The sequence below is a fragment of the Anomaloglossus baeobatrachus genome, chromosome 5 (genome assembly GCF_048569485.1).
Source record: "Anomaloglossus baeobatrachus isolate aAnoBae1 chromosome 5, aAnoBae1.hap1, whole genome shotgun sequence".
Classification (NCBI taxonomy): Eukaryota; Metazoa; Chordata; class Amphibia; order Anura; family Aromobatidae; genus Anomaloglossus; species Anomaloglossus baeobatrachus.
Window position 1 is genome coordinate 298,119,299 of NC_134357.1, and position 25,967 is coordinate 298,145,265.

A 25,967-nucleotide genomic window follows, 5' to 3' on the forward strand; every position below is an offset into this window, starting at 1 on the left:
GGGTTAATGGGATCCGGGACATTGGGACTGGACTGTTGCAGGACGAGGCTGCAACGGAGAAGGTTGTGCCTCCGCTACTACTGAAACCGGTAGCGTTCCAATGTTGGAGAGATGAACTCATAAAGTTTCCTGTAACGTTTAAGTACTAACCTCCCTATGGTGGGATGAACCTGTCTAAATAAAAATGTTCTTTCTTTTTCTACTTTTCACAGTTTGAGAAAAAAAAAATAAACCTCTGATGTCCTGTAGCTTGGGGGCGAGTTACGTTTAACCAAGGGGGAATGTGACGCCCTGACCTATCAGGTCATCACAGGGTATTGTGCAATCTGCCCTTCTGTGCAAATCCACCTCCTCCTTGGTTACGGGTCCCTAAGCAATGGTGTTGCCAAAACCAGCTAATCAAAATCCTAGGAACACTCTGCACCACACTCACCAGACACTCCAGTGGACGGCCTGAGTGGAATAGGGTCGCCCACTTGGGGGGTTGGTTAAGTGGAGGACAGGAGTGTTAAGAGTAGGCCAGTGTAGTGTTGGAGGTGAAGGAGAGAGGAGGTCAGGAGCTGGACTCCATGGAGTTACTAGGTAGTAGACGTTGGTCTGGGCCTGGTAGGAGCTAGTCCCCTTGTACCATCACCGGGCTGGGGCCAGGGCATGACGGGGTACGTGGACCTTAGGTCAGGGAGTAGCTTCAGGCAACCTTACAATTGACCCGACGAGAACGGAGCCTTCAAGATCCACTCTCCACCCACTCCAAAATCGGAGTACTAGCACAACGAGCGGGATAGGACTTTCCACTAAAACGGTCCAGGAAATCCCAAGCGTGAACCCTGAGAGCAAGCTCCCACAGTTAGCCACACTGGGGAGCGGGACCCAACTAGTTTCAAGCTACCGGGGCCAACTAAGAAGCAGACTAAGTGCCAGGGAAAAGGTCACAGATCATCAGGCAACACCATCAGGGACGGGACCCAAACTAGCTCCCCTCAGTGGCAGCGGTGTCCAGAACTTTGGTTTACCAAGTTGTCAGTGTCAGCTTCATGGACTGAGTGAGCACACAACTGACCCTTCCACCCCTCAACGGCATTTCTCAACCTCTTCACCGAGTCCCAGGGCATCCCCCCTACCTGTGGAGGGTCGCAACACTTGGCTGCCCCTGTCATCACCCCGGATACTCCCCAACAGCAGCGGTGGTACTTCAACCTTACCACACACCACGGGTGGCGTCACGAACTGTAAATTCACCATCCCCTGTAAATACTCCCTTAATTCGAGTGGCCGCACGACCCCCGGGTCCGGACACCCCTCGACCCACCGCAGATCCGGATCTGAGCAGCCCGGCTGCTGACACGGGGGCGACACAGGTACATGCATGGAAATTAATTTGCGGTGACAGCCAGCATCATTGTTGTGGATCCTATGATTTTTAAATTCAACTATTAGAACCTTTGAAAAACCTTCCTTTGATATTTTTTTTTATAATAATTGGGTTTTTTTTATATTTTAGTTCAAATTAAGGTTTATTTCAAAACGTCAGCATAGAACAACAAAAATATTATACAACCATTGCAACAAAGATAACATTTCATTTTAAGACATAAGGCATACAATTATAAGGCCAAAGCTGTTTTTTAAGTGACAAAAATAAATATAAAGTATAGAATTCCGCTAAGGATGTGTGGAAAACTAAATAAGAGAAGGAAAGAAAGGAAAGGACTAGTCGAAGAAAAAAGGGAGGGAAAGTAGACGAGGACATGAGAGGGACGTTCTTGGGGGAACAATAGATTTACACAAATAGGGGAAAAACAAAATGAAAGGCAGAAGGAAAACACATGTCACACACGAGAGGCCACCCCTCCAGGTGCAGGAGGATTGTCCCTGCCCGTCCTCAGTCACCTCCAGCTAATCAAGAATCTCAGTCAGGGGATTCACTGAATAAAATCCAGTGTGTCCACGAATTGAGGACTCTACAGTCCCTGATAAAAGTTCTGTCGCTTAACCATGTTAGGTAAATAAAAGCTTATAACCTGACTTTAAATTCATCCATTGGTTTCATAAATTACTCTTTTGAAAGCTGAAACCCTCCCAAATTTGGTGTAGTTTATGAAAATAAAGTTGCTGCAAAGCTGAAATATTGATCATTTAATGAACACAGAAAGGTCAGATTTTAGCAAGACAAAAGTTTTGTCGCCAACAGAAAGTAATGTGAAATTCAAACAAATAATTAACTTCTAATACATAGATATGTTGCATAACATTGGTGAATGAAGTTGTGGCGCTATTAGAGCCATATTTAATATTTTGTGTGACTTCCATGAGGTTGAAGGACTGCATCCATGCGGTTCAACAATGATTCATACAATGTATTGATGAAGTCATCAGGAATAGCAAAGAATGCAGTCTTCCATGCCTCCCAGAGTTCATCTAGATTCTTTGGTTTTGTCTTCCAAGCTTCCTTTTTCATCCTACCCCAAACATGCTCAATGATGTTCATGTCTGGTGACTGGGCTCGCCAGTCCTTGAGCACCTTGATCTTCGTTGCCAGGAGGAACTTTGTTGTAGAGATGGATGTATGTGATGGAACCCCATCCTACTGCAGAATTTGACCCCTTTTATGATTGGGAATGTAAGAGGTAGCTAATAATTCTTGATATTTTAGGCTATTGATATTGTCTTCCACCTTGCAAATGTTTTGCACACCCCCATACTGAATGTAACCCCAGACCATGATCTTTCCACCACCAAGCGTAACTGTTTTCTGGATGTGTTTTGGATCCATACGGGCTCCAGTAGGTCTCCTGCTGTATTTGCGGCGGCTGTGTTGTAATTTAACAGAAGATTCAACAGAGAAATCCACCTTCTGCCACTTTTCCAGCAGCCATCTGTTTTGCAGGCTGTGGGACTTGACAAATGCCATACTTTTTTTTTAATTGCCTTTTGTTTAGTGCTGGCTTCTGGGCACTGATTCAACCATGGAGGCCATTTTGAGACAGAATTCTTCAAACTGTTCTAGTTGTCAGAGGGACTTGAGGTGACCAGGCCTTTTGGAGCTCTGCTGCAGTGGAAGAGGGGCTGGCTTTGGATTTTCTAACCAACAAACGTTCCTCCTGAGCAGTTGTCTTGTGAGGTCTGCTGGACCTGGGCTTGTCAAAAACATCTCCAGTCTCTTCAAATCTTTTTTTAATTCTTTGTACTTGACGCTGAGACACATTAAAGGTGCCAGCCACCTCTGCAGTGGATCTGGTCTTCAGACTGTTGATAATCAAGGCTTTGGTCGCAGGGTGGATTTTTGGCATGTTGTCAGAGGTCAAGTTGCAGTTCAACTGAAGGTCTGGCGTGCTGTTTTTTTTTTTATACACAGCCACTAATTAACTGATCATTTAGTGAGCACAGGTGAGGATGAAAACTAGAATTGGGTGCATTATATGACAAGGCGACAAAACTTATATCTTGCAAAAATCTGACCTTTCTGTGTTAATTAAATTATCAATATTTCAACTTTGCAGTAACTTTATTTTCATAACCTCAACCAAATTTTGGAGGGTTTCAGCTTTCAAAAGAGTAATTTATGAAACCAAGAGATGAATTTAAAGTTAGGTTATAAGCTTTTATTTACATAACATGGATAAGTGACAGAACGTTTGTCAGGGACTGTAGCCAAGGTGTCTGTGGCCTGGGCCACCAATTCCTCCATTCTGAATAGATCATTCATATCTGCTAACAGATCTGTCCGAGAGGGGATCTGAGTCTGCTTCCAGAATCTGGGTATCAGTCGACGCGCCGCAGCTTGGACATGTCGGAGCAGGCTTTTTTTTTAACTAAGATATTGAGAAATTGTAAAGCAACAGGAGAGCAAGGTTCAGGAGAGGGATTCCTTTTACGTGTTGAGAGCAGATTAATAAGGTCAAACGCTGCCTTCCAAAAGCCTTTAATGGACTCACATGACCACCAGATGTGTATATACAAACCTCTGTCTTGCAGACATCTCCAGCAGGTGTCCAGGGTCAAAGGGAACATTGCATGCACAGTCGAGGGGCATCTGTACCACTGATACAAGATCTTATACCCCCTCTCCTGGGTCAGAAAGCTTAGAGAAGCCCTCTGTGTAGCAAGAGATTAGACCTGTCCTCCTCAGACAGGGACTTGCTTAAGTCGACCTCGCACTTGGAGAAAAAAATCGGAGGATCCACCTGTGAAATCCAGCCATCTAAGAAGGTTTTGTACAACAGTGAAATGGTATGTTCTTGAGGGTCCTTAATTAAGTAGAGTAGTTCAAAGGGCATAAGTGACCTAAAAAAAAACGTTTTCCTGAGGGGACAATGATCTCATGTAGCTTTGCAATTGTTTGCATAAAAACCACGCATATGAAGAGGTTCAGGAGTTCTGAAAAAGGTCGATGATGAGTATAATTGTGGACGGGGAACAAAAATCAAATATTATAGGGCAATCAGTTTGACGTTTATGTAGGAAAGTAGTTCTGTTAAGCCCCACTGGGAAAAACGAGTTGTCGTAAATAGGGATGAGAGGACTTGGAACCGAAGAGAGAGATAAGAGCCTAGAACCCTGTCTAATGAAACAGGCCAGATTTTTGATAAGTAAGGAGGGTGTTATGTAAGAAACTGGTATAGCAGGCTGAGACCATATAAGGACCAGAGGACTGTATCTGAGTATGTCATATTCTATGTCCACCCATCTCTTCTCGCCTCTGAGATGGAATAGGTCGAGTATACATATTCCCATAGAGACCATACTATGCAGGCAGAATTCGAGGAGTCCGACTTCTCCCGCGTTCCGAGGACTACTGAGTAGCTGGAGGAACAGTTGCGACTGTTAGATGCCCAGATAAATTTATTAATCGCATTATTGATGCAAGAAAAGAAGGATGCCGGGAGGCAGATGGGGAGGGTTTGGAAGACATATAGTAAACGTGGCAAGAGGTCCATTTTAATCGCACCCATCCTTCCAAACCAAGTAAAGTGAAGTTTACTCCACTTTTCAAGGTCTCGCTCAGCAGAATGTAGAGCAGTAACAAAGATTCAGAGAATAGAGGCTTGCGACATCTACTGAGATTTTGACTCCCAAATATTTTAGGGACTTTGGTTGCCATTTAAAGGGAAAAGATGTTAGTTTTTTTATTGTTTATTCTAATTTTATTAATTTCATAAAAATGCCACGTAAGTTACATATCCCTAGAATGCTAAGTTGAGAAGTAGCTACAAGTATGTTCACGACCGCAAATGATAATGCACATCATGAAATGCGGTTGTGGGGTGTAAAATTGTCCGATTGATAAATTGGACAAAGAAAAAATATCTTTAAAAACTAAACTGTGAACTTTTGTTAAAAGATTTTAAAAAAAATACAACAAAACCCAGCAGCCACTTTACAAAAAAATGCAAGACAAGAAAAGATTTTTTTTTATCCCTCAGTGGAATTTCCTATTCCTATGTCAAATGAGATGTGCGCTCTGACCTCCTATCTCTACACAGTATAAGCATCAAATGGCACTTCTTGGTCAGCCTTCATCTTTTATAGTAGCTGTGATACTTCTTCCTGATTGGCTGTGCTAGATGTGATAGCTGTAGGGCATTATACTAGATGTGATGCACTTAGAAAATTGTTGACCTGTTCAACACTTTTTTCACCTGCTTAACGTCCATTTTTTTCTGGTATCATTGATGAAAATTGAAACATTTTTATTTTATAACAAAATTTACAAAGCCTATTTTTTTAGGGACCAATTCATTTTTGAAGTGACATTGAGGGGACTATGGCCTTGATCAATTTGTTAACATTTCATAAGTAACATGTCCTATGGTATTTTTTGCCATTTTTGCACTAAATATTTCAAAATAGAACACGTGTTTTATAAATTTTGTGCAAGGTAAACATTTTTTTTTTAAATATAAGCGCAGCACTTTTGTTTTTGCTCACATATTTCATGAGCTGAACAGTACAGTATACAGTACAATGGCAGCGCGACAAGCGCCAGTCACGTGCTGTCATTTGCCCGGAGCATGTGACCCAGAAGTTGAGGCGCTGCCATTGTACTGTATACACTGTACTGGTGTGCGCCGAATCCGGCAATCCGGCGAAAAGCTGGATGTGGGAAACTGGCCTTAGGCTGACACAATAAATGCCCACTCTAAAATTGTACATAGGAGGCTGTGGGGCCATAAAACGGTTGAGCTATGGAGCCTTAAAACTGCTATGGACCATAAAACTGTTGAGTGATGAGCTTGAAAATACCAGTCCCCAGTGTCATGATCCAGGCCAGCTTTTCCCTGCTGCTGGTTACACCCAGCTCTGGCCTGGTCATGTCAGGGGTTAACTCCCCTTGCCTCCTTCTGGATCCCAGGATGCTATATATTGCCTCTCTACCTATGGCTCAGTGCCAGTGATATTTCTGTCTTGCAGCTTGTATACTGGCTCTGGTGAGTGTTCCTGATTTGTCCTGCCTCCCTGCTACTGTGCCCTGACTTGTAGCCTTCCCCGTTCGTCTGCCTGTCCCAGTCCCTGACTTCCCGCTCCTGTCTGTTGTTTGTGTTTCCCTCTGCATACCTGATCTCCCGACTTCCGACTCGGTTCTGTTTTCTGACTTGATATTGATCCTCCCTTTTGCAGTGACTCGACTTTCCTGGCTAGACCCTGACTGTTTGACTACTCTATTGCCCCCTGGTGGCTTGCCTGTTAACTGCCTGCTGAAGTTACTCTGCTGTACTTCAGCTGCCTTTCTGTTAGGCCTCTGCCACACTCACGTGAAAATCACGCACGTGCCGCGAGACACATATTTTCCCAGCGTGTTGCGTTTGGTAAGTACGTGTCTCCGGTACGTGCGAGCCACGTGTGTTCTCCGTGTGCTATCCGCGATAACACACGGAGAACCGGTAATTTACATACTCACGTGGTCCTTGCTGCTGTCCAGGGTACTGATCTTCAGTCTCCAGCCCTGCCGACTCCCCGCTGCTGAGTGAAGTGAATATTAAATGAGCATAATGAGCGGCAGTCGGCAGCAAGTGACAGCAGCGGCAGAGACTGCAGGGCTGGAGAAGGTGAGTAGAGATCTGTTATTTTTTACTCTGACACGTGAGTTTTCTCCGGTGCGGGTACACGGGACCACATCCACACTACATCTGTGTGGTACAGGTGCGGGCTGAGTGACACCGTGATGCCGGAGAAAAACGGACATGTCAGCGTGAGGAACACACGGACACACGTAAGTACGGAACGGACACACGTTCCGTTCCAAAATACTTACGTGTGTCCAAACCATTAGGAATACCTAGGTCCACGTGTGTACGTGTCTCCGGTACGTGAGAAAACTGTCAAACACGTACCAGAGGCACGAACGTGTGACAGAGGCCTTAGGGGTATACCGCACATCATTTGCTACCTGCGGTATACCCCCGGTATTTCGCGATTACATTACAGTGAATGGAGTGAAATACCGGGGGTATATCGCAGGTACCTGCGGAAAAGAAGTGACATGCACATTTTCTCAAGAAATTTTCTCAAGAAAATCTTCACAAAGAATTTTCTTGAGAAAAAAACGCAGTGTGCGCACAGCTATTTTTTTTCCCATAGGTTTTGCTGGGAAATGTCTGCAGAAAGATTTCAAACATTTCTCAAGAAATTTCCGCAGCAAAACCGCGGGTAAAACGGCCTAGTGCGCACATAGCCTTACAGTGTTTCTTTGTCTCCCCTTCACTACTCTGCTGCCACCTAGTGGGAAATACGCTGTACTACGTCTTACTAGCCTTTGTACAGCGTTACACCCAGCTGTTGGCTTTATTTTGGCTGAGTACCAAAACTCTGGGAGACCGCATGTCATTCTTTTAAATTATTTATTGAAATAATAAAAAAAGGTGCACACGGGCCCTCATTTTTTAAAATTATTTATTTAAATAATTTTAAAAAAGCCACATGATGTTCCACGTATTTTAATACACAGCCAAGATAACATGGACAGCTAAGGACTGCAGCCTGAAGCAGTCTGCTTTATCTGCACTGGATATCAATTTAAGGGGGACCCTATGTCATTTTTCCTATTTATTTTTATATTCCATTAGGGGACCCAGAAAGCCTTTGTGAGGGGAATTAGAGATGACGGCATGCTGGCAGTCTGACTGTAACCAATCACAGGTGCTGTCACAAATTGTGGGTGGGGGGGAAGTTAATATGTATGAGATGTAATGGTCGGACCTGGAAGCAGTGTGATAGCCGCACGCGTGGAGACTGGTAAGTAATCCCCTTCCTCATCAAACACCTCCACTACCGCTCATAATACAGCACCACTATCCTAGCCAAAATCATAATAAGATAGAAGAAAAGCATTGGTGCAAACGTGAATAGTTAACGAACAAAGACCAAATTTTGCCAATTTTGAAAAAAGTGTTCTGGAGTCTGAATCCGAATGGACAAGGCAGGGTGCTAAATTTGAAATATCCAAACTTTTTCAAACAATTTTGCTCATTTCTACTAATGGGGACATCATACTTTGCGGCTGCGCCATCAAACCTTAGTGTGGTAATGCTGGGGTCATCATACTGTTCTTGTGTGCTGGAATTCATTGTGGAAGTATCATACCTTGTGTAAAAGCATTTGGGGGATCATCATGAGAGGGGTATCCTAATCCTTGGATAGGTCATTGAGATTGGTTTAGTATGGTCCAACACCAACACCCAATATCCTACCAATCAGGCATGAGTGATCAAGTGACAACTGATCAAACTGGCAAGCAGAGCTGAACCCTAACTTTGGGTATCTTATGGGAATACTTTAAGACACAAAGCCTGATAGAAAAAAGGCCTGGTCTAAAATCCCCTTTAAGAATAGTGCATTGGTTTTATGTAGATGAAAGTTGGACACTCAGAATCAAGTCCTCTGATGGACTCAATGTTCCTTAGTCTAACACTGTGCATAGATCAGGTTTTCAACAGGTATTACTTGCTCAGAGGTGTCCTTTCTTATTTCTATTTTGTAATTTACTCTGCACTTTTTTTTGCAACCTTGCTTTACTTGCAGTTTAGCAGACTTTACCAGGACTTGTTGCCCTAGTACGATAAGGGCACCTTTTTTTCCCAATAAGGTATTGGGGTCCTGCTCTTCCTTATTTCCAATTACTAGAGCCTTTAATGCTACCTCTTGAAACTGAATCAATGTGGAAATCTGGCCTGCACCTCATGATGGCACGTAAGCGTTATACAGTGCCTTCTGTATGATGTCCACAACTAGACTTTAATTCTATAGTATGGACCTATAAAGACTTGATCAGAGAGTATTTTCTCCCATGTTTTTGTTGTTCCCCAGAACACAGTCTGGGTTGGGGATATGTGTAGTGGTACCTCATGCAGTGATGGCAGTGCTGCCAGTTCCATAAATTCTGGTCAAAATAAGGACCTCCCTCATCTTTATACGTGACCGCCAGCAGTTTGTTACTACTTTTGGTTCTGTTCTCTCCCTTTCTGAACATTTGCCTACTTAGCGATCTAGCGAGGCCATTGTGGTTTTGTTTTTTGCTCACAGGACTGTAACTTACACTAGCTCTGACAAGAGAGAAGCTGGTGTAGAAGTTATCTATGGTACTTAGAGGTGGCAACCTTGATTCAGTAATGGAAACACAAATTCCAACCCAGTTTTCATACTTGCTTCCATGAAAAGGGGCCATTCAGAGAGTTCAGTCCAGGTATCTCTACATTCATAAACCCTAAATCTGTTGGTTGACTCTGAGATACTCTCACACAGTTATTCATTTTGATTCTATATATTGTCTTCTTACTCTGCAAGTATTGTTGGAATTTAAGTATCTCCTTAAAGTTGATTAGGCACTCCTCTACACAAAAATTCCTTTTGTTGGCCCCCTTAAAAATAGTCTTGGTGAAATGGTGGAAGGGGATGAGGGTAAAGCCAACCTGCTGAATGACTTTTTTTCTACGGTTTTTATACAAGAAAATGCCATGGCAGATGACATGACCAGTGATACCATAAATTCACCCTTGAATATTACCTGCTTAACCCAGCAGGAAGTACGCCGCCGCCTCGAAATCACTAAGGTTGACAAATCTCCGGGCCCGGATGGCATACACCCCAGAGTACTACAGGAATTGAGTTCTGTGATAGATAGACCATTATTTTTAATCTTCTCAGATTCCTTAATAACAGGGTCGGTACCGCAGGACTGGCGCATAGCAAATGTGGTGCCAATATTCAAAAAGGGGACAAAAACTGAGCCGGGAAATTATAGGCCGGTAAGTTTAACCTCTACGGTTGGTAAAATCCTTGAGGGTTTCTTGAGAGATGCTATACTGGAGTATCTCAAGAAAAATAACTTTATGACAGAGTATCAACATGGGTTTATGAGGGATCGATCCTGTCAAACTAATTTGATCAGCTTCTATGAAGAGGTAAGTTCAAGCCTGGACCAGGGAAATGCAGTGGATGTTGTGTATATGGACTTTTCAAAAGCTTTTGATACGGTGCCACACAAAAGGTTGGTACATAAAATGAGAATAATGGGGATAGGGGAAAATATGTGTAACTGGGTTAAAAACTGGCTCAGTGATAGGAAACAAAGGGTGGTTATTAATGGTACGTACTCGGACTGGGTCTCAGTTCATAGTGGGGTACCACAGGGGTCAGTATTGGGCCCGCTTCTTTTCAACATATTTATAAATGACCTTGTTGGGGGCATGCGGAGTAGAATTTCAATATTTGCAGATGATACTAAACTCTGCAGGGTAATCAATACAGAGGAGGATAATTTTATATTACAGGGAGATTTATGTAAATTGGAGGATTGGGCTGAGAAGTGGCAATTGAAGTTTAATGTAGATAAATGTAAGGTCATGCACTTGCGTAGAGGAAATAACATTTATGATTATGTACTTAATTGTAGAACACTGGGTAAAACAGACACAGAAAAAGACTTGGGTGTATGGGTGTATGGTAAACTTCACTTTAGTGGACAGTGTCAGGCAGCTGCTGCCAGGGCTAATAAAATAATGGGATGTATTAAAAGAGGTATAAGTGTTCATGAAAAAAATATAGTTCTACCTCTGTACAAGTCACTAGTGCGACCGCACTTAGAATACTGTGTACAATTCTGGTCACCGATATATAAGAAGGACATAGCTGAACTGGAGAGGGTGCAGAGAAGAGCCACCAAGATTATTAGAGGAATGGGTGGGCTGCAATACCAAGACAGGTTATTAAACTTGGGGTTATTTAGTTTGGAAAAACGAAGGCTTAGGGGGGATCTAATCACAATGTATAAATATATGAGGGGACAGTACAGAGACCTTTCCAAAGATCTTTTTACACCTAGGCCTGCGACTGGAACACGGGGGCATCCGCTACGTCTTGAGGAAAGAAGGTTTAATCATAATCATAGACTAGGATTCTTTATTGTACGAGCAGTGAGACTGTGGAACTCTCTGCCGCATGGTGTTGTAATGAGTGATTCACTACTAACATTTAAGCAGAGCCTGGATGCCTTTCTTGAAAAATTTAATATTACCAGTTATGTATATTAGATTTTATGACAGGGTGTTGATCCAGGGAACTAGTCTGATTGCCGGATGTGGAGTCAGGAAGGAAATTTTTTCCCCATTGGAACTTGTTTGCCACATTGGGGTTTTTTTTGCCTTCCTCTGGATCAACATGTTAGGCTACGGGTTGAACTAGATGGACTTAGAGTCTCCCTTCAACCTTAAAAACTATGATACTATGATACTATGAATGTACACTTCTGCAATTTGTTGCTGAAGTGATCAATGACCAGCTTACTTTTGAGTAATGGTTGTCTCTGAGTGCACACTGTACATTATCATCATAAACCAAAAACTTGACAATGACCTCTAAGTATGTCCGGGACATAGTCATACGGAAAACTGTAGTATTATATAAAATATCCACATTGCAAACATCCCGGGAGTCTGGTCCACAACCGGGGAAGGAAGCGGTGTTGCTGGCGATGGTATGGCCTCGGGAATCCGGGCTGGCTGATGCTACTCGACCGAATAGGAGATGGGTCCCGCCTCCGGGTGGGTCAGTAATGTTAAGAGGGTCTGCGTTCCCACTTCCCGGCGCTGCTCTGCATGCACGACCCGATTCTCGTGGGCCCACACTGCTGTCACCATTCTCCGCACCTCTTCTTTCAAGTTCACAACCTGTTGAAGGGACTGTACCTGCACCCGGATGCAAAACCAGGCTAATTCTCCTTCCAGCCAGGCAGCGGTTCCCGGTACAGGACGGCTGGACTCCCGATCCTCTGGAGCAGCCTTCCTGTTTTTCCTAATGTCCAGAAACTTTGTTGCAGAGTTCTGGCGTCCCTGCACCAGCGTCCGCTCTCACATCCTGGGCACTCCGCTTGGTGTTCCTCACCACTCTTTCACGAGACTCGAGCACCAGGTCAGGTTACTGCCTTTTTCCGCCCGCGCTTACAGTCGTCGTGGGCGGGGTTTCTCTTTGCACCTTTCGGTCTCCTGTGGCACAGTTATTTTTCAAAGCAAAATGGCGGTGGTTTTTCAAACAATAAAGTTCAGTCCATATAACACAGTTTTTAAGGCACACGCCACCCGGTTTGACCAGGTCCAGTTCAATCCTGTTCACAGTGCCAGGAAAAATGGTTGTAGCACTCAGGGATATGGGGTACCCGGTTCCGGGCAGTGTCTCTCTTGGGAATGTCACGATAGTGGCCGTTTCCCGGTTCCGTGCCCTGGGCCCTTTCTGTAATGGGGATATTTACAGAGGAGTATTGAATAAAGTTTATACGTGACACCATTTGCGGTGTTGCAGCTAAGTGTAGGGAGCCGCTTCTGAATATCTCTACTGGGGCTGATGGTATTGGCAGCTAGTATGGTAGTCCCTCCGCAAGTAGGGTTTTGCCCCAGCGGGTGTATGGTCCAGTGGGTGTCAGAAGAAGGTAGTCCACACAGGTATTCAGTGCAACTGGTTTACTCCCTGCTGGTAAATGTTGTCTGGTTGCCCGAAGCTGGCTAGTTTCGCCTCCAGGTCCCCTTCGTCCCAGTGCCAGTCTGGTTTCTTTGGTACCTTCTTCCCCTGCACCTGTCTCTGGTAAGTGGGTCCCCGTGGTATAGACAACTGGGGGTCCCCGGTCTGTGATTTTTCTACTTCTGTCCACTTGACAGTAGCGTGAACCCTGTGGAGTTGGAGTCTCTGGTCCTGTCCCCGCTTCTCCCTTTGCTACTGAGTCTTCGGACTCTTTAGGGTCAGCAAGGTCCTTGATGGTCCCCTTTGGTTTGCAGGTGTTAACAGGTCGGCTTGAAGCCCTTTCCTGTCCTCGAGTCCTGTACCCCATCAGTGCATATTTCCGGGGTACTCCACCGTACCCCACCGTCAACCACTTCTCCTGGGTACCAGGTCACCGTTAACCCGAGTCAGGGTGTCACTTCGCTTGCACCTTCAAACTCCTGCTGTCTGATGTGTTCAACAGTCTCTGCAGTCACTTCTGTTCTGACTACTGTCTTCCTGACTACTCTCAACAGTCTGCTCCTCCCACCTGGTCAACTAGTGGACTGGAGTGGCTCCACCTCTAGGCATCCATCCATTGGTCCCACCCTAGCTGGGTACCATTGTATGGGGAATTTGTTGGAGAAAACTGGGATTACCTGGGTTTTTGGTGTTACCGGCACTGGGGTTCTGGGTCCCTAAGAGGGTAGGCTCTGCATCCTTGTAGGGATGCAGAACCTTGTAGCACCCTGAGGGGTTCAGGGGAGCTACATGTACGCTGTGTGTACCTGTCGTCTGTGTATATGTGTGTGTATACGGCTGTATGCTGTGTGTAGGTGGTGCCTGTGTATATGTGTGTGTATAAGACTGTACGCTGTGTGTAGGTGGCGTCTGTGTGTGTATCTATGTGTGTATATGGCTGTACGCTGTATGTAGGCAGCGTCTGTGTATATGAGTGTATATGGCTGTATGCTGTGTGTACGTGTCGTGTATGTACATGTGTGTGTATATGTATGTATATATAACTGTTCGCTGTGTGTAGGTAGCGTCTGTGTATATGTGTGTGTATATAAGGCTGTACATTTTGTGTAGGTGGCATCTGTGTATATGTGTGTGTATATGGCTGTACGCTGTGTGTAGGTGGCGTCTGTGTGTATATGTCTATACGCTGCATGTAGGTAGCGTCTGTGTGTTTATATGTGTGTGTGTATGGCTGTACGCTGTGCGTAGGTGGCGTCTGTGTATATGTGTGTATATATGGCTGTACACTGCGTGTAGGTGGCGTCTGTGTGTGTAGACAGTGTGTGTGTGTATTCTCTCCCTTCCCCGCCCCCCGGAGAAAACATGTGTCTTTAATTACCTCTCTCCAGCGATGCTGTCTCCGGCTCTGCTGTCACCCGCTCCTGACCACCGCTCATTATACTCACTGAATATTCATTGCACTGTGGAGCTGTAAGCCAGAGCAGCACTGTTGGCTTCAGTGCCGGGGACCGCATCGCTGGGAACAGATGAGTATCCAGGTGTGTGTGTTCAGTGTATACATGTATGTGTGCTATGTGTGCATATGTGCTCGGTGCAGAATCGGACTGGTTACCGGAGGATGCTCTGTGGCATGTGTGTTGTGTGTTGTGTGTTTGTGTGTGTGTGTTTGTGTGTAGTGAGGACCTGGAAGCCAGAGCATTGTGGCCACAACATCGGGGACTCACCGGAAGCTGCGGTACCGTGCATGTCACTGCGCCTGCGCAACTGACAGCAGCGCGGTGCATGCTGGAATAGGGTTACAGAAACTGGAGATTATCTATGTAGATGGTAGGGCAGCTCCGGATGGGCGCCCCTGAGCACGGGTCTCGGGGCGGCCGCACCCTCTGCCCCACCCTCCCGCTAGCTATACTATGCTACTGGTGTTGCCTCATCTACAGTCCTAGGGTTCATTCTTCCTAGAGGGGGTGGAAGAGGAAGAAAAACAGAAGGTATCGGTATTGGTATCGAAGACAAAGAAGACATTTTTGGGAAGAATGGGCAGTTTTATTTAATTTATTTTTAACGAGAGAGTGTCTGTGTGTGTGTGTCTGTAGTGTTTTCACATGTATTGTGTAACCAAATTTTATTCAGATAGTTGGTATATACTCTACAGTATTTATTGGATTAGAGTAGAAAAAAAAAATAAAAAGAACATAGAAGAATAGAAAAAGTATAAAATAAAAGAATGGAATAGAAAAATGAAAATAGAAAAACAAAACATAAAATAGGAGAATAGGAATACTAATCAGTAAAGACAATTTACTAAACTCTCACAACTAAAGGTCACGTCTCACTAAGCAACATTGCTAGCAACATCGCTGCAGAGGCACGACTTTTGTGACGTAGCAGCGATGTTGCTAGCGATGTTGCTGTGTGTGACATCCAGCAACAACCTGGCCCCTGCTGTGAGGTCGCTGGTTGTTGCTGAATGTCCTGTGCCATTTTTTAGTTGCTCTCCCACTGTGAAGTGCACATCGCTGTGTGTGACAGCGAGAGAGCAACAACTGAATGTGCAGGGAAACAAAGGAGGACAAAGGAGTTTTAAAGGTGAAAAAAGTTAAAAGGTAATTTTTATTGAGACAAATATATTTAAAAATGGAATTTTACATTTTCATTATGACACAACAATAATGTAGTTATAAATAGAAAATGGATCCAGTAAAAAGAGGTAGTACAGTGGGTGAACAGGCAAAAGTGACCTGATATGCGCCCTATATCAGGTGACCTAGAAATAATCACCGGATGAACGGCTTACAATGAAGGTCAGAAGTAATACCTTAGGCGCCTGGTACACAAAGCCTGCGGGTGGAAGCGCTCCACGTGGAGGACCCGACGTACGTTTCGCAAAGGATTATGGTCGCTTATTCATGAATAAGCGACCATAATCCTTTGCGAAACAAACGTCGGGTCCTCCACGCGGAGCGCTTCCATCCGTAGGCTTTGTGCACCGGCGTCCCAGGTATTACCGCTGACCCTCTGTTAGCCGCTCACCCGGCGATTACTTCCAGGCCTCCAGGTACAGGGCGTACATCCGGTTATCACCGCTTGCCTACCCATCGCTTCCACCCGCAGGCTTTGTGTACCAGGCGCCTAAGGTATTACTTCTGACCTTCATTGTAAGTCGTTCATCCGGTGATTATTTCTAGGTCACCTGATATAGGGCGCATATCAAGTCACTTTTGCCTGTTCACCCACTGTACTACCTCTTTTTACTGGATCCATTTTCTATTTATAACTACATTATTGTTGTGTCATATGGAAAAAGTAAAATTCCATTTTTAAATATATTTGTCTCAATAAAAATTACCTTTTAACTTTTTTCACCTTTAAAACTCCTTTGTCCTCCTTTGTTTCCATGATTATTGGAGTGGTATGGGTTCAACACCTTTCATTGTATTGTGGTTGACCCTGTCTTGCTACTTAATGTGCCGCAGGTTTCTTTGCTTAGTATGAATGTGCAGGGAGCAGGGAGCCGGCTTCTGCGGACGCTGGTAACCAATGTAAATATCGGGTAACCAAGAAGCCCTTTCCTTCGTTACCCGATATTTACCTTCGTTACCAGCGTCCGCCGCTCTCACGCTGTCAGTGCCGGCTCCCTGCTCTCTGCACACATAGCCAGACTACACATTGGGTAATTACCTTAGTTACCAAGCGCAGCATCGCTTCCACGCGTCGCTGCTGGCTGGGGGCTGTTCACTGGTTGCTGGTGAGATCTGCCTGTTTGACAGCTCACCAGCAACCCGTGTAGCGACGCTCCAGCGATCCCTGCCAGGTCAGGTTGCTGGTGGGATCACTGGAGCGTTGCTAGTGTGACGGTACCTTAAAGGAGTTGTCCGACATTAGCTTATCATTAGCTTATCAAAAAATGTTGAGTTTATCTGTGCTGTATTGTCATATAAAACACCCCTACATTGTTATTTTTTGTTTTCTAACTTTTGTTCCTCTTGAATTATCCCTTTATTCTCTGCAGCTCTTTGTTTACATTCATCTCCAACAAACTGACCACTTCCTGTGCAAAACCTCACAGTCAGAGCTGGCACCGCCCGGCCTCACTGTCCAGCTCCGCCCCAGTGTCCAGCCCCGCCCCAGTGTCCAGCCCCGCCCTCTGCACACACATTCCCTGTCAGTATTCTGCCCAAGCACCTGACCTGTTATCACTCTAGCAATGGAAAAAACAGCCCCACATCGGGCTCTGCACACACACACACACACACACACACACACACACACACACACACACACACAGGGCTCTGCACCCCACACCACATCAGGCTCTGCAACCCTCCACCCACACACACACACACACACACACATCGGGCTCTGTGCCCCACATCACATCAGGCTCTGCAACCCTCCCCACACCCACACACACAAACATACACACGGCGCTCTGTACCGACCCCCCCCTCACCATCGTTCTGTACTGACCCCTACCCCCATAGGGAACACATGTGGGCTACATTCACATGACCTATCCGTTTTTGCGGTCCGCAAAAAACGGTCTATTTTTTCACAGATGCATCCGTATGTCATCCATGTGCTTTCCGTTTTTTTTGCGGACCGCAAAAAACGGAAGCAGCAAGAAAGATAAATAGATGAGTAGATATAGAGATGAATAGATAGATATAGAGACAGAGATAGAGGGATGAATGAATGAATGAATGAATAGAGGGATAGATAGATAGATAGATAGACAGATAGATAGATGGATAATGGATAGATGATTAGATAGATGAATAGATAGATAGATAGATGAGAAAGACATATATAATGTCCTACCCCCCTGCATATTCTAAGCTGGCACCCTTTTGTGACTTTCATGGGGCAATAAAGAGTGCTTACCTCTTAGGCTTGTATTTAGCCAAAAAATAAATAAGTAATTAAAAAAAAAAACGACGTGGGGTCCCCCCTATCTTTTGTAGCCAGCTAGGGTAAAGCAGATGGCTGCAGCCTGCAAACCACAGCTGGCAGCTTCACCTTGGCTGATAATCCAAAACAGAGGGCACCCCTCGCTGTTATTTTAAATTAAATAAATAATTTAAAACAAAAAAAATGGGGTCCCCCCGCAAATTTAATCACCAGCCGAGGTAAAGCGGACAGCTGTGGTCTGGTATTCTCAGACTAGGGAGGTCCACTGTTATTGGACACTCCTCAGCCTAAAAATAGCAGGGCGCAGCCACCCCAGAAGTGGCGCATCCCTTAGATGTGCCAATCCTGGCGTTTTTCCCCAACTCATCCCATTGCCCTGGTGCGGTGGCAAACGGAGTAATATATGGGGTTGATGCCAGATGTGTAATGTCACCTGGCATCAAGCCCTGGGGTTAGTGATGTCACACGTCTATCAGATACCCGACATCACCAACCCAGTCAGTAATAAAAAAAAATAGACAACAAAAAAAGTTTTATTTGAAAAAACACTTCCCAAAACATTCCCTTTGTCACCAATTTATTGAAAAGAACAATCAAATCCAGGTCCGGCGTAATCCAATAAGGGGGACACATGACTATCCATACCATAGTCAATGTCCCAGTCAATGAAGAACAGAATGTTCCCCATTGGCTGGGAGAGCAATGCAGTGACCTGAGTTAACATCAATAGCCCAGGTCACTGCAGGTCATGACGAGCTCTGCTGCCAGGAGGCAGATGAGATCATTACCTGCTGTGACTTGGGCCCTTTCCTCTTATAATGTTCTCCATTCTGCCTCTTTTTTTACTAACACATTTTAAACAATAAACGATTCTTCTTACCTTGTCACTGCTCCTGTGACACGTGATGTTACCTTCTATAGCCATCACAGAAGCAGGCAGCTGACTTTGAGATGCCTGCTTCAGGTGGGGCATAACGTCACTGCAATGTTCCCTCCGTGATGGGCATCAGCGGAGTGTATTGCAGTGCAGGGAGTCGGCAGATCTCTGCATCGCAATACATTCAGCTACATGTGCATTCAGCTGAAATAGTTGCTGTCGTCGACGGGCCCCCTTCCCGCATGGGCCTGATAACAACCTCTGAGACTGCAATTATTATGCCCCTGACTTTCCTTTCAGGTTATAGTGAGGCATAATTAGGACCAGTGCTGTCATAGACAGAACCAATCATGTCTGACCACCAATTTAATGGACCTTTTGATTTGAGTTTAATGAAAAAATCGTTGCAATTCGTCATATTTGACCAATTAATCACGATTGCCATTGTGGGGGGCTGCCAAAATCCTTTTGGATATTGAGGGAAGAAGGTCTGCTGTCATGGACCCATGTTTTTTGCCACATTGACAATTTCTCTGCAATATGTACAAGTAAGTTTATTTGTGGGAACTACGTTCAAAATAGGGTGCACCGGTACGTCCATTGTTAGGAAGGGGTGCACAGGACGTTGTCAGCACAAAATGACTTTTCCAACCAAGTACAGGCAATCAGTGCATCATGGCATAGCCAAACATTTAAGTGCCACTTCCCACCTACTTGTTTTCCCTCTATCTCCACCCTTCCTCTTCCTTGGGTGACAGCTCCAGCTTCATAGAATAAAAGGGTGGAGACAGATGGTAAACAAGCAGTTTCAACGCAAGCAGACTCAGTCATTGACCTGTGCTGATTCATAGCCAGGCTAGTAAGAGTTAACTACTGCTAGTCTGTTTGTTAGTCTCATTTCATCACGTGTTGTGGTTAAGCCAATCCCATTCTATGTATGCTGGCTGAATCCTTCTAAATATTCCAACTATAGTTTATCTTAGTTGGTCTACTGATGTGTAGTGTTCCTAACTATCTTAGCTTATTGCTTTGTATAATTGTAGAGTTTACCTCTGTTGTCTTGTGTTTTCCTCCTTTATCTCTTATTGCCTAATCCTATGTGTGTACAGTGTGTCAGGGTTTTGGTTTTCAGTTGTTTGTTTTTATCTTTGGTTAACATCACACTACTGCCCCATCCTTCCCTGGTGGAGGATATCAGAGTATCCTAGTCAGGAGCAAGACCAGGAATGGGACTCAGGAGTCTCCACCATTAGGAGTACCCTTAGGTTAGGGATAACATAGGGCTATCAGCGTAAGGGACAGTCAAGGGGCCCCTATCCCTCGTTATCCAACAGTCACTTTGTGACTACATCTGAAACTGTTATTATAACCCATATTGAGAGCCATTCAGAGACATTAAGCGGCTCCCAATGGGCAGAGCACTGAGTATACCTGAGCAACCCAATGCTCGATCGAGTGGTTAGCATATGTACATCACCCAAACTCTGAACTTGAACACTGATTTTTTTTTTTTTTTTTAAAGGGAACCTGTCAGGTCCAACACGCACCCAAAACCACGGTCAGGTCTGAGTACATATTGCTAATCCCTGCCTAACCGCCCCTGTATCTTGTAGCATAAATAAAGAGATATTTAGAAAAATATTTGTAAAGATGTTTTATCGTATGCTAATGAGCACGGGGACTAGTCCCCTGGGTGTTAGTTCCCCTGGCTAGTCAGCTCCATTAACATATTAGTACGTCCCTGTGGGCATGCTAATATGCTAATGAATTTGCAGCATCAGAGGATGATCTCACTCACCTCTCACTATGCTACTAGGTGCAAGGACAGTTAGGCAGGGATTAGCAATATGCACCCAGAACTGCTCGTGGTTCTGGGTGCATATTGGACTTGAAAGGTTCCCTTTAAAGTCCGTGTTTGGTACGAACCCTGAACTTTACAATTCGGGTTTGGGACACGCCCGTACCGGGGCTGTGGGGTGACTCGTTACCGGGCAGCGGTTCTGGCTCTGGGGCGCCAAGATGGCGTGGCCCGGCTCCATGACCCTGGCGGTGTCATTTAATAAAAAGGAAGGGGATGATGACAGTTTATTTGTGACACCATCTGTGGTATGTGTGTGGCGCCCTGGCCTAGCCAGGTCGTCACAAATAACACACAACCACCCCCACCCCATTAGACAGGGACACCAGCCAAACAAAAACCCTTGTTGCCTCCCTCCAGTGTCTGATGTTCACACCAGGTGGGGCGGAGCCAAGCGGTTTGCCCCACCCACCGAGGAGTTCACAGGCCTGGAGGCGTGAAAAGTGACAGTTGTTTAGTGTTGGAGTTTGAGGAGTGAGGAGCAAACACTTGGGTGTCTGGGTTTGTGGCACTGACCGCAAGGTTGGCAGACGGTGGTGGCCGTGTGCAGGAATGGTGGAGCAACGCGGAACCGTAGGATCGGGGTCGGGCGACGGCCCGCCGGTACCGACCGGGGAGCGAAGTGAAGCCAGCACACAGGCAGGGCCATCGGACCCCGACCAAGCTTGGAGCCGCTGTCAATAGTCAGATCCGAATGTGACTGGAACCCCAGGGGTTTCACAACAGCAAAAGTCCCGATTGAAGGCAACAGCCCACACCGTGAGGGTATACAGCTACCGCCTAAGGCTAGAGACCCAAGGGCCAGCGCCTGCGGGAAAACGGGCTCCTCCGGTACCCATACACCGGGGAGCGGACTACCGTTGGGAATCCATAGTAGTCAGAAGGAGAACATCAAGGTGCAGGGAAAGACAGCCGCCATCACCTGTCCGGGGAGAAACACTGCAGCCGGCTGTGGGACCCGTCCATCCAGCCGTTTGGTTTACCGAGGACTTTATACCTTTCTTGCTGAGTGAGTACACCCATGCCATCCGGCACCACGCCGCGCTGTCCCTGCAACCCTGCACCTCGCCAACCCTGCCTCCCCGTCACATCGTCGGGCCACGGGACCAACGACCCCTACCCACGGAGGGGGAAAACAACATCCCAGCTGCTCCCTACCATCGCTCCCGGGATCCCCGTCACCAGCAGCGGTGGTGCCTATCTTCACCATGACCCGTGGGTGGCGTCACGGACTAAATCCCCCAAACCAACCACCCCTTTCACTCACGGGCGAGGAGCGCCGCTCGAGTCCCCGGATCCTGCCCACCGCTCGAGCCACCGAGCAGCAGCAGCAGCCGCAGCAGCGCCGGACCCGATCGTTAGCGAGAGCGCAGCAGCGGCGGCGTCCTCCCCGCCCACGACATATGTAGCACCCAGGGATATGGGGTACTCTGTTCCGGGTAGTGTACGACCTGGGGATGTCACAATGGTGGCCGTTACCTTAACCGTTACCGATTCCTTGCCCTGGGCCCATTTTGTAATGGGGATATTTATAGGGGATTTGTGAATAAAGTTATTCGTGATGCCATTTGCAGTGTTGCGGCTAAATAAAAGGGGTCACTGCTGCAGTGTCTCTACTGGGGCTGATGGTATTGCAGCTAGTATGGTAGTCCCTCCGCAAGTAGGGTATTGCCCCAGCGGGTGTATGGTGCGGTAGACGTCAGAAGAAGGAGTCCAGACAGGTATTCAGTGCACAACTGGTTTACTCACTTTTTGGGTGTTAACTGGTTTCCCGCCCACGGCTGGCTTCGCCTCCAGGTCCCCTTCCTCCCAGTGCCAGTCTGGTTCTCTGGTACCTTCTTCCCCTGCACCTGTCTCTGGTATGTGGGTCCCCGTGGTATGGAACACTGGGGGTCCCTGGTTTGTGGTTTGTCCACTTCTGTCCATCTTATGGTAGCATGAACCCTGTGGGGTTGGAGTCTCTGATCCAGTCCCCGACTTTCCCTTTGCTACTGAGTCTTCGGATTCTTTAGGGTCAGCAAGATCCTTGATGGTCCCCATTGCTGTGCAGGTGTTAACAGGTCGTCTTGAAGCTCTTTCCCGTCCTAGGGTCCTGTACCCCGTCAGTGCGTAGTTCTGCGAGTATTCCACCGTACTCCAGGGGCAACCACCTCTCCTGGGTACCAGGTCACCATCAACCCTAGTCAGGATGTTGCTCATTCACCTTCACACTTTCACTGTCAACACTAGACTGACTACCCTCCACAGTCTGCTCCTCCCACCTGGTCAACTAGTGGACTGGAGTGGTTCCACCTCTAGGCGGCCATCCATGGTCCCACCCTAGCTAAGTACCATTGTATTGTTGGGGAAAACTGGGATTACCTGGGTTTTTGTTGGCACCGGCACTGGGGTTCTGGGTACCTAAGGGCGTAGGCCCTGCATCCTTGTGGGGATGCAGAACCTTGTAGCACCCTGAGGGGTTCAGGGGCACTACATATGCGGCAAGTGAAGTGCCGCCGCTGCGGAATGGGGCTCTCTGGGGCAGATGGTGATGCAGCTTAGATGGTGTAGCTCTCCACAGGTAGAGCTGTGCCACAGGGCAGATGGGGGTGGTAGTAGTAGTCTATGATTGCAGGCGAAAGTGAATAACGGAGCGACACAGGGATGCACAGGGACACAGGAAAAATAGCCAAAGGAAATGAATAGCATAAAAATATTATCAGCCCACATATAGAAACCACTTTAAGTTGTCTAAAGGTTTACAAGACAAAAGTTGCAATTTGACTTTTGTACCATGTGAACACTCATTCCAGTTTAATTTTTAGGTGGTGCATTATGCTAACTGTGGCAACTGATTTACTGCTTTGGCTCCTGGCTGTGATAAATGACTCTGTGCATAGTGAGATGGAGAGCTTACAACCAAACAGCACATCAGGCAAGTAATTAAGACCCAGTGACTATAGTACCTTTACCATTCTGAATGCTTGTCATTTTTTGTACTAATTCTACATTAATATTACCTCTATCCCTAGCTGGAAATGGCACTTCTGGATGCTTGTGCCCTAAATACTCAACTTGTTGGACCTTTCAGCGGGGTTATGTAACTTTATATCCATTCAATCTTGAATACTGTCTGATTTGTGCCTCCATGCTTTTCATAATGTGGAGGAACGTTGGCAGAAGAGAACTTCACCATCCCAGATCAACCCACCCCAGCTGTCGTCTGAAAGGGGTCATTTATGGACCAATTTTAGGCATTACTGCGTTACTAGTTGGAATTTGCATCTTCATCCAGTACCAAGTTCAAGCGTCAAGCGGAACTCTCACTACCTCCTCCTTCATTATATATTTTATGTACTGTATCATTCTACTCTCAATAATGGTTATACCCTGCTTAATAGGAATCATTGCCCAAACCTTTAGAGATAAGAGACACATGAAGCATACAAGACAGGATAATGAAAATGGTGAAGATCCTGATAAACAAGACAGAAAAAAGAGGCAAATAGAAACAAAAAAATGTAGGCACAGGAACATGGAGAAGAATAAGGACCATGGGCAGTCAGAAGAAGAGGAGCACAGAGAGTCAAGTGAAGTACAGAACTTTGAGGATTTAGAACACATTGGGTATCAAATAATAGAGGAGGAAAAATCAGAGGACAATGAAAAGCAAGCAGAGAGTGAAATGCACAATGGATATAATGAAATGCAGAACATGAACAAAGAACATTTGGACAGCACCAATCCTCAGACAAAGCGAAACTTCCGCACAGAGATAAACACACATCACAAGGAGAAGACCAATAGTCATAGAGGGCCATCTAAAAACTACACTCGCAGTCTGGAAATTATTCTCCTGCTTGGAGCGGCCCTTGGTCAGTTTTCAATATCCTACTATTCTATGGTTGCTATTATAGCCACTGGTTCATGGAATCTGCTCAACACCTTGAACCTGATATACTCCATCCTTATGATCTTACAACATATTTTTCAAAATATTTTCATAGTAGAGGGCATGAGAAAAGAGCACAAGGAACATTATAGTGTTCATTCCAACAAGGAGAACAAAGGGGACCATGATGAAGCTCCTCGAAGGCTGTCCATGGTTGAGATCCGCAGGGCATCTGTGGCTTATTTACAAAAAGTTGGACATCTCAGTGTCAGCCGCAGACTGGTGAAAGAGATTTCGCTTTTTCTCGTTCTCTGTAATTTAACCGTAAGTTATATTCTTTCTAACAAAGTTTTATAGTGCTAAAAATGTTGAAAAACAATGTCATTCAGTGTAGGTTTATAAGCTATGTTACAGACTTATTTATTTCAAGGCAGAGCAGGAGATGATTAAGGAACTGCATGTGCATTAAAAATGTGATTTATTTGTTTTATTTACACCTAAAGGGAATATGGAAATAGAATAAACCCTAAGGCTATGTGCGCACTGGGAAATGAAATTTCCTTGCGTAAATTCCGCAGGCTCTCAAAGATGTTATCACCTGCGGAAAAAATCCGCACCAAATTTCGCACCAAAATCCGCATGCGGATTGTCGCGTTTTGTTGCGGATTTGGTGCGGAATTGGTGCGGATTTGGTGCGGTTTTTCCGCAAGCTGTTCCCTGCGTGATTTTTACATTAGATTAGGGAAAACCCGCAGCTACCTGCGGAAAAGAAGTGACATGCACTTGTTTTTGCTGCGGGATTTCCGCAGCAAAACATGCAGCTATCAAATTCTGCCTAGTGCGCACAGGATTTTTTTTCTCCATAGGATTTGCTGGTGATTCACTGCAGAGATGTTATGAACATTTTCTGCAGCGAAACAAGCAGCAAATCCGCAGAAAATCCGCGGCAAAATCCGGTAAGTGCGCACATAGCCTTATAAGACATCATTATGGGCATACCTTATATAAATATAAAAGATGGCTGCAGGAAGATTCCTTGCCAGTGTCTTGGTCCGGCCAAGCGCAGTTGAGAGTTGATCTCAGTGCCAATGTGTTAGTGGGAGGCTCTTATGGAGTGCCTGATTGACTGGTTCAATTACAGTCTATAGGACATTCCTTTTCTCCTATGATGAAAGACAGAGCGGCACTGTATAAAATACATTACATTGACTGCTACTGCTGAGCAAATTTCTGGCCACACACAGCTTTCCCCAGTGATAATGTCTGACTGTCAAGAATATAAAGAAGCCCTCCCATGAATTGAAGTTTTTTTTTTAAATAAATTGTGTGTATTTGTGCATGTAGTGTAGTGTGTCTGTGTTAATATACTAACCACTTCCTTCTCTAGGATACAACACCGTACTGCTCCTCTTCTCATTGACGCCACTGGTCTTCAGACTCTCTGGTTCACACTTGTGATGCTACCACCAGTGGGAGCCGGTACTCAGGCACGATGTAGTGCTTGTAAG

General features: G+C 45.6%; 1 protein-coding gene across 2 annotated transcripts in view; it reads left to right on the forward strand.

Moving 5' to 3' along the window:
- The window catches only part of LOC142311318 (proton channel OTOP3-like), a 99,381-nt gene that overhangs the window by 55,776 nt on the left and 17,638 nt on the right, over window positions 1–25,967 (forward strand). For both annotated transcript variants that reach the window (XM_075349630.1, XM_075349629.1), the window contains exons 5-6: window positions 23,393–23,502; window positions 23,600–24,783. In XM_075349630.1, coding sequence (XP_075205745.1) covers window positions 23,393–23,502; window positions 23,600–24,783 — 1,294 coding nt within the window. The remainder of the gene's footprint in view (window positions 1–23,392; window positions 23,503–23,599; window positions 24,784–25,967) is intronic.